The 9913-nt window shown below is 45.1% G+C and overlaps 1 protein-coding gene across 1 annotated transcript in view; it reads left to right on the forward strand.

The window, feature by feature from the left end:
* Acod1 (aconitate decarboxylase 1) overlaps nucleotides 1–9913 on the forward strand; it is a 27375-nt gene that overhangs the window by 8617 nt on the left and 8845 nt on the right. The window contains exons 2-3 of the mRNA XM_005365460.2: nucleotides 9229–9364; nucleotides 9456–9572. Coding sequence (XP_005365517.1) covers nucleotides 9229–9364; nucleotides 9456–9572 — 253 coding nt within the window. The remainder of the gene's footprint in view (nucleotides 1–9228; nucleotides 9365–9455; nucleotides 9573–9913) is intronic.

The raw sequence follows: 9913 nt of genomic DNA on the forward strand, positions 1-9913 counted from the left end.
AAAAAAAAAAAAAAATCCAAAACAAAAATAAATAAATGAAATGATTGTATAGCTGTGTATTTATTCAGTGGTTCCTATTCCTCACTTCATTACCTGGGAACTCAATCCTTTTCTTCAGGTCTGTAAAATTCCACCCAAGTTTTAATAAGTTGGTAAAGAATGCAGAAGTGGCATACATACGTGCAGAGTAAACACAGACTCGTGACTTTTCACAACGTAAATGGCAATTCACTATAATTGCATTTTCATACTTTTCCTCCATACGCACACAGACACACCTGTGCACGTGTAACCCCACGCAGGAACTCGTGCACACACACCCGACACGTTTATACTGGAAATGAAGAACACTAAACTTTACTCGTGCTATTGTGGTTGGCTTCTAGAAAGCATCAGATCTGCAGTGACTCGTTCATCTTCATGTTTACTTTCTTTGTTCAAATCTGATCTCTTGTCTTCTCTAAGGGCTGTGGATAATGCAGCCAGAACAATGGCAGAAAGAGAGGGCGCAGGGATGCAGCTTAGGGAAAGCAAACAAGCATCTCCCTACTTTTGCCATTTGGTGACTACGTACCAAGTGAACAACAGACAAATAACCCAGGGGATGAAGGGTGGTTGGGCTTCTCTTAAAATGTCAGCTTACTACAAAGTGAAACAACCCTGATTGTTGAATCATCAGATTTTGCTCAAGAGCATTGCAAGAAGGAAAGGCAGTGCCAGAGAAAGGAAACTGAAATGGAAACGCCTGCCCCAAGCCAGCTCTTCTGACCGTCCACAAAATTAAACAGATTATTGCTTCGGTGGACTGAGTAAGGCACATTATCCTCCCCAATATGAATAGCTCTTATCTAGTCAGTAGCAGGCATTCCTTGAGCAGATGGGAAATTCTTCCTCCATATAGCCCTTGAGCTGGCAAGAAGAGATTTGTAGGACACGGCTGCCCTTCTTGAGTCTCGGTCTTGCTGGTGTTTGAGCTAGACCTTCAGTATTGACTTCATATTCTCTAGTCTTCAGATGCATCCTGGCACTACCCAAGAGCTCCTCCAGGTCTCCAGTTTATCAGCTGCTTATCCCAGGGCCTGTTAGCCTCTACAGGGTTGTGACAACCACTGTAATGAACCCTCCCTCTCTCTCTCTCTTTCCTCCCTGCCCTCCCATGCAAACACACACACACACACACACAAGGGGGGGTGGGGGGAGCGCCAGACAACCTGAAGCCCCTGAGCCATGTGGCTCTGCATGGAGGTCATTCGTGGGTTTCATAGTGACTCTGAAGATGTGCCAACACCGGCTGTTGACAGGCAGTTTCTGTTCCACTCTGTGGGTCCCCACGGGGCTACACCCAACACTGCTTTGTCCAGGGGACTGATCAACATAATTTTGCTGGAAAACAAAAGCTCTGACAGCTATTTAGTTCTAAAAGAACAAAGTCATGGCATTTATCAAACTTTTAACATGTTGTGACAGTATTTATTCACAACTGGTGTATAAAGGCATAGAACGGTGCATGTTGGTAGGATATGATGTTTTGACATATGTGTTCATGTGCAATGTTGAAATCAATTAAGTAAATCTATCTCCTCAAACACTGCTCACTTCTTTTGCGTATATGTGTCCGTGTGCAGGTATGTGTGTGTTGGGGTGAATGCATGGGTGTTCTCATGTACATAGAGAAAAGAGATTGACTTTGGCTGTCACCCCTCAGTCTTCCTTCACCTTATGTTTTTGAGACAAGAGCCACCTGAACCTGCTGTAGCTCTCTGATTGGCTAGATGAGGAGCTATCCACTAAGCCCTGAGGATCCTCCTGTCTCTACCTCTCCAGCGCTGGGGTTACAGACCTACACAACCATGCTCTGATTTCTATATAGGTGCTGGGGATCCAAACTCAAGTCTTCATGTTTTCCTGGCACAGCAGTTTCCAATAGCATCATTTATCTTCATGGTGAAAACGTTTTAAATCCTTTCTCCAGGTTTTCGAAATGTATAACCCATTGCTATTACCTATAGTCACCCTACTGTTCAACAGCGGGCCAGAACTTCTCTTTGTGAGAGTTGGTTGTTCTTCTTAACTTGTTTGTTTGTTTGCTTGGGTTTTCTGTTGGGGTTCTTGTTGGTGTTGTTGTTTTTATTTTTCTTTTACACCAGAACTTTTTTTGAGCCTAAGTAATTTTATACCCTCTGATCAACCTCTCCCCATCCGTCCTCTCTTGCACTCTCTCCAGCTTCTGGCAACCACCACTTCACTTTTAGTCCCAATGAGATTAAGTCTTACCATTCCCCAGATAATTGAGGTCATGCAGTAATTGTCCTTCTGTGCTTTTCTCACAAAACAGAGCCATCTCCAGTGCCATCTGCTCGGTCACTTTTGAGAGGTGTGCATTCTTTGTGCCTGAGCAGCATTGCTCTTTGATAAGTCCCATTCTTTCTGCACATACATCACGAGATGGGCACAGCTTGTTTCCACCCGTGGCTATTGTGAACAGCAGTACAATGAACATGGGAGTTCAGATGGCTCTTTAATAGACGACTTCCATGTCTTTTTGGTATCAACCCACTAGTGAGTTTGGTGAGTGATACAGTAATTCAACTTTCAAACCTCCGTCCTGTTTCTCCTGATAGCTATACAAATATGCCTTCCCACCACAGAGGTGCAAGTTCTCCTTTGCCCCACACCCTCACCAGCACTTCCTACCCTTATCATCATCATCATCATCATCATCATCATCATCATCATCATCATTATTATTATTATTAGCCCCTCTGAGGGTGAAATGAGTATCACTTTGTGTTCTCAACGTGTATTTGGCCCACTACTGAGGTTGAACATCCTTTCGTAAGCCAGTTGGCCATTGTTCATCTTCCTCTGAGATAACCACACCTTCGTGGCTCTGATTTGCTAGAGCTGTTTCATGAAGATGTCCCTGTCTCTAATGCATGCCTCTTGCTTCTGTTGTTTGTCTGTCTATGGTGAGACAGCTAAGAGCATCATACTAACTTCTTCATTTTCATGGACGGCTGGTAGCAAATACCATCTCCAAATCCCACTGCTTTTGTTTCATCATCTCTGCTGCAATAAAACACCCTGATCAAAAGCAACCCGGGGGCAGGTATTGGCTTACAATCCCACATTTCAGTCCGCCATTTTGGGGAAGTTAAAGCAAGAACTCGAGCAGCTGTGTTGTGTTCTCATCCACAGTAGAGAGAAGAGAATGAATAAACTCCTGCTTTCTTGCTTGCTGGCTTGCTTAGGGCCCAGCTGGCTTCCTGTCCTCTTAGCCAATCCAGTGCTCAGGCAACCCACATTCAGAAGGGTCTTCCTACCTCAATTAACTATCAAGACAACCACCACTGACCACTGGTGTGTCCACAGGCTAACTGGATCTACATGATTCCCCATTGACACTATCTCTTTCTCTCTAGGCTGTGTCAAGTTGAGAGTTAAAACTAACAACCACAAAAAAAATAAATAAATTTTATCACTTAGAGTTTTGGCTTTCTCCTATTCAAAGTGAGAGTAACAGCCAAATGAGGTGGCACACACTTCCAACACCAGGTCTGAGAAAGCTGAGACTGAGGGATTGGGAGTTTGAGGCTAATCTAGGCTACTAAACAAGACCCTGTCTCAAAAATCAAAAACACAAAAATATATTGATAGTAATAATGGTGACAACACTCACAGCGTATCTTTGTAAAAATGAAAGTTTCTACAACATTGGTATATACAAATATACTGAGCAAATATAATAGACATTTAAACTAGAAGAAATAATTTTTTTTTTTTTGGTTTTTCGAGACAGGGTTTCTCTGTGGCTTTGGAGCCTGTCCTGGAACTCGCTCTGTAGACCAGGCTGGTCTCGAACTCACAGAGATCCGCCTGCCTCAGCCTCCCGAGTGCTGGGATTAAAGGCGTGCGCCACCATCGCCCGGCAAGATATACATAGATAGTTTTTTCTTAATGATTTTTATGTTAATTAAAATTTAATCACCTCAGTTTCCCCTTTCCTTTTGTCCCTCCAGCCCCACCTGTTTTCAGTCCCCTGTGGAAGCTGAGAGTGGGTAGATGGCTCAGAGGTAAAGGCGCTTGCTGCTGAGCCTGACAGCTTGAGGCTGATACCAGGGACACACACGGTGGATGGAAGGATCTGATACCAGGGACGCACACGGTGGATGGAAGGATCTGATACCAGGGACAAAGATGGTGGGTGGAAGGAAAGAATCAACTCCCAAAATCTGTTCTTTAACCTCCACACAAGGACACGAGCATGTGTGCACCAACACACATAAGCATGTAGACACACACACAGACATGTACACGCATACAAAATTCATGTCAAAAACAGCTGTCTATCTCCTGTCAGTCCAGTGTGGCCACTCTAAACACCAGCGACATAAATTCTCCCATAGTGAATTGGAGAATCATAGAATGTGTGATCTACACAATGACACCTGAGCAAGTTCTCTGCCTAGGCAGAAACTCTATCACCAGTGAGTCTGGAAAGGCTGTCTTCCTTCTCCAAAGAACATCTGAGAGAGACAAGCCCTTGGCCAGGAGCTAGTTAGGAGCCAGCCTGACTCCATCCCCAGGCTTCTTCCCTCTAAAGTCTTTCTTCCCTTCCTCTTTTAAGGAATGACCTGGAAGGGTGATTTCCCCAGTTCCTCTCTCCATTGTGCAGAACCAGGTGGACCCTAAGTGTCTGAATGCTTGTGCCAGCAAATGAGAGGTAACAAGAGCTGTCAAACCCGGGGGTGGGGCCCGAGCACTGAGTCCACCAAGGCACTACTTTTACAGAAGAGAAGGAAATGAGAACTCCCGCTGCTCAAAGGAGCTTCTGCCAGCTTCTGGCACCCACGGAGACCCTCCCTGCCCCTCTGTACCCAGACTGTTCCTCTAGTCTCTACCAGAAGCCATCCTGTGCTTCAGTCCTTGTGGGTGGCAATCTATTTCCCTGACCTCAGTGTGCGCAGGGCAATTCCTGTCGGTTCTTGTGCAGTGGAGATTTTGCTTCAATCCTAGAAGTCACTTTGCTGACAGCGAGGACAGCCAGGTGGCCTTCCAAATGATAGTCTACTATCAACAGCACCTTGTCCACAGGGTTCTGGCATTCTTTCAACCCCTACCATTCCCTTCTGAAGAAGTTACCAGATCTGCTGTTAGGATAAGGGTGGCAATGGCTCTGGCTGCTTCTGCTACAAAGATGCAAGGTTTAGGGACAGGAGACAGAGCTTTTCCAAACATCCCCAGTACCCTTTCAACCTTGAACTATTCTAGGCAATAAGAAACAGATTTTTAAGAAGCTCAATAAACAGAGTTCAAATAATAGGGCCAAGAAGATTATTACTGAAGAGTATTTATAAAAGGCCCACGAGGAGAAGCAAACAGGACATTCAAAGCCACATCTTGAAGCATGAACCCCATGGTTCTGCTGGTTGTTGGTAGAACTGGGAAGCACACTCTTGTCAATTGTCACACTATGTCCTTGACAATTTCTGGTTGGTTTGCACAGACAATTCTCTTCTATGGGAATTGTTTCTCTGAGAGACACTGTATGAAGCTTCCCTTTACAAACCTAACACCCACCCAGCCGGTAGCCAAACGAGTGTGCCTTGAGACTGTACTCATCCTTCTTCCATCCCGTAAACCCAGTCCACTCAGAATTAACTGACCTATGAGAGAGCACTGTAATCAGTCTGGCTATACATTGTGTTGCCAATGCAAGTAATTCCCGCAAGTTTAGCTGAATGCACACCCTCGATTGTCCCTTGTTCCCCATCTCTCCTTTGTAAGTCTTTCATGCCTCTGGCTCAGAACAATGTATGTGTGTGAGAGACGTGGTGACCAGATCTAAGAACATTTGTTGAAAGCAACAAAGCACTGAAACTTTGCCCCCACCCCCTGCCACACACACACAATATGTTAGAAGCCACATACACATTGATACCCGATTGTGGCTTTGTGTGCTTTTCTCAGTCAGCAGGGCTAGAGAAACAATTTTCTCCCCTGTGAGATTTCTGTAAAAGATCAAGTAAGACGAGTTCCTCATTCCTTTGTGTTACCGTATTTGCTGCTAGGCAGTTCAATAAAGAAGTTTTGTTTCTTTTCTGCATACACTGTCTGCTGGAGTGGATTAGGGTCTGCTATGAGACTTCCTTTGGGAACACAGGGAACATTCTTCTAGTCACCTGCTATTCCACAGGGTTCCAATTGCCAAAGACTCTATCTGGCCTTGTAGTGCAACCCTATTTTTACAATCTGGTCCAGGCTACCAGGGAGACTCCTAAACAAGTTCTGATGTTGGGAAAGGGGTGTCAAGTCCTCCCATATCAGTGCCCAATCCCAGTGCCACAAGAGTGATATCCTCCTTGGCCCTGATGTCTGCTGCAAAGGAGCAGTCGAATGTGGGTTCCTGATGACTGCTGATGGAGAGAGAATTCATCTTCCCCAGAGATGAGCCTTCTAGATATTTACCCAAGATAAAGTATCGAGTGTTTGGCCCTAAAAACATACATACAAGCAACAATAAACAGACTCAGAAGGTTGTGCTGATGCATTATGCACATGTGTGTGCAACAATAATAATTGAAGAAAAGGAGGTCATAAATCTGAGAGAGAATGGGGAATGATGGGAGGGGTTCTAGGGAAAAGACATATTTAAAATTTTACCTTAAGACTTTTTAATAAAAGTGGGTTATTAAGAGTTATGTCAATTTTAAAGAATGGATAAGAAGAAAATACTCAACATCTCCAAACGAAATAAAGCCATTGCTCTGTCATAAAAGTCAATCTGTGCTTTCTAGGATCAAAATAACAGTAGCCACAGCTACTTCTCATAGCAGGCTGTTGATCTTTTGGTCCCCAAGTTCTTTCTTTACCCTGCAGGCAGCTGGACAGGCCCTCCTGGCCCAAGCTAGACACCTCAAGGACCAGCAAGCACATGGACATCCATAGCAACATCAGAGCCCAAGGTTGGGGCTCCGGCCTGTTTCTTAACATCTTTAAGACCAGTTGTCCCTCTGAATCAAGTGGAAAAGAAGTTTTAATTAAAGGCCTTTTCAGTCATCTGAAGTCAAAGAACTACTGCTCAAAGTTCTGCTCTGTCCCATGTTGTAAGAAATCACCCAGTGAATATTTCATAACAAGGTCTTAGAGCAGAGTCTGTGGTTTCAGAGTTAGAAGAACCCTCTTCGCTAAAACTGCTCACATAAATCAGAGACCCAAATCCCCTTTCCAATCATTTTGTACTTTAGCTAACCTTTCATGCTGAGTGTTTAAGACAATAGAGGTAGTCAAGAATGAACTGTTTTGCTACTAAAACCAACAAAAAAATCTAATAAGAGTTACGTTCAGGGACCTGGAAGCTATTGTTTCTTTCCTGCATACACTGTCTGCTGGAGTGGATTAGGGTCTTTATGTGACTTCCTTTGGGAGCACAGGGAACTTTCCTCTCTGCAGGATGCACCCTGGTTGGAGTCTAGTCTTGGGGTTCTTCGTGGCCTCTCTGATCAAAAGGATGACTGATTTATGGATCTTTCAAAAGGATCCCTTTGGCCCTGATTTCTAATTGATCTTGAAGGGCAAGAACCAACTATTTATTGCCTGTCATTTTAGTCCTTCTGTCTTCCTAGGCCTCCAGACTTTGCTAGCCAAATACCCAAAAAGGCAACCTTTTAGTTTTAACTTTTGTGCAACATTTAAACAAAGCCAGGACAAAAAAACAAATTTTGATTTCCTTAAGGTTCAGTTTCATAAGCAGTTCAAAGATTGTGCATGATGGGATCCTATCTCTTAGTTAGAAGGGAAGGTTGGGGAAAACATATTAATCTCCTGGAGAAGTTGACAGTAGGGACACCAGAGAGATGTGTTCTGCATTGTTCTATCCAGGGGAAAGTGCCTTCATATAGAATCCCTTCTAGAATCACTGAAAAAGTTATTGACCAATTGATGGCACCCTGAGGAAACATCACTCAGATCCAACTCCAATGCACCCATAGGCTCCATCATCTGCTCACTGCTGCACAATAGTCCCCAGGGGAACTACAACACTCATCTCAAATGCATTTCCACAGAAAATATCAAAAGGTACCCTGAGCATCACCAAATTCAAGTCAACAAATTCCACCCAAGTCTATTATAAAAAAAAAAAAATCAACCAACACTTTAGATATGTGAAAAACTGAAGAAGAGCAATAAAAAAAATGTTGTAACCTCTTGGGAGTTTTTAGTTTGCCAGTTCTTGTTAGGGTTCCAGAACAATCCATCCCCTCAGTGGGGCAATCGACAATTCTGGTCCCTAAAAAAGGCATGTGACAACCAGCAATCAAGAGGCCCACATGGCAAAGTCCTTAGTCAGGTGCCATTTGAAAAACAGGCAGAAAAAAACAAAATGCAGCTCTCTGCCCTGAACACCTCGGCAGGTAGGCCAGGGTTGGTCAGGACTCCTTCTAGTAACACCCTGGTGTCCTTCCTGCTGGAAAACTTCAGTTTCTTCAGAAACTCACCTCAGCCCTTCATGGTGGACAGCAGATTTCCATGAAAGGAAACAAGACCAACATTCCTCGCAGGGGGATGGGCGGGCTCACCTCAGCAAGCCTGACCTCTGACCCTGTAGACCGACAGCTGTGCTAATCACTCTGAAGTGATTAGAGTCCTCGTTTTTGAGCTAAAGAACTACAGCGGAGTACAGACGCCCCCAACAGCTGGAGCGTGGCCAAGTCCACCCCTCTCAGCGTCCCCAAAAAGTCCTTTTGATTGCAATGATTCCTGTTGACTTCCCACAGGTTCCCCCATTTAATGTGTGTCGAATGCCTGCCTACACCAGCTGAGAAGGCTAATTCTCCAGCCTCCGATTCTTGACTTGTTTATCCTCGAAAATTAAAGTCAATGGACAGCAAAGGGGAAGCTAGGAAACCTGTTTCACCACATTGGAACAATTCAGAGGGAAATTAAAAACTCAGGTAGAAAAGCAGATGCTCTGAGCTTCTTGGGAAGCAGCAGGATTCCAAACGAGATTTGAAGTGAGTGCGACAGCTCTATGCTCTCAATAAGTTTCAGGTGCCTAGGCCGGAAGTTACAAATGTTATAGCCAAAAGTCTGTTGGCAAGTATTACAGTTTGAAAGCTCTTGGGGGGGGGGGGCCTTTGGGGTGCTAGCCGACATCCGTCCCTGGCAGAGCAGTTCTGCACAGTGGTTGCAGGGTAACAGGAGCGACGCTTCTCCTGTCTCTGGCAGGTCTAAAAGGCTGGAGCTGCAGGTTTCCACAGGTCTGGAGCTGTGTATCATAGAGGTCGATAAATTCCCTTCTGCAGCCAAAATGTGGAGCCTTGGGGGCCGAGGGAGGAATGAGTCTCCCAGCCTCCAGCTGCAGGTAGAGTCCTAGAAACGGATCTGATCAAGTTCCCTGCCTGGGGCAGAAGCCCGCAGTCTGGCCAATTTATCTCCTCTCCCGCAATCCTTAGCGGCAGGCTTCTTCTCTGGAGAAGCTAAGTTTCTGGCCAGGTGCGGAGCCAGGTGGGAGCAGGATTCCATCTTCAGGTTCCTCCATAGAGGAGGAGCATCTGGGGGCCAGGACACAGGTCAGAACCAGGAGAGTTCAGGAAGCCAGAATCCAGCCTGGCTGAGCACCTGGCTCCAAAGCCTTCCTCCTCTCTAGCCTCCAAGTAACAATCTGTGAAGGCTGGTTTTCCAGATTTCTCCTCTACCACCCTGACCAGGTGCCTCCCGATTGACCAAATGTGTGTGCAAGAGAAATAAGACACAATGGGGCCAATTGGGAAAGAGCTGCCAAACCTAAGAGTTCCGAGAAGAACGCTGGGTCTCATGCTCCGTTTCCTGCCATTGCTCTTCCTGTGAGGGTGTGTACAGTTAGGGCTGATTGATTTGCTTATTTGGTACATGTGGGGGAGGATAATTTTTT

Source organism: Microtus ochrogaster, unplaced genomic scaffold (genome assembly GCF_000317375.1).
Source record: "Microtus ochrogaster isolate Prairie Vole_2 unplaced genomic scaffold, MicOch1.0 UNK2, whole genome shotgun sequence".
NCBI lineage: Eukaryota > Metazoa > Chordata > Mammalia > Rodentia > Cricetidae > Microtus > Microtus ochrogaster.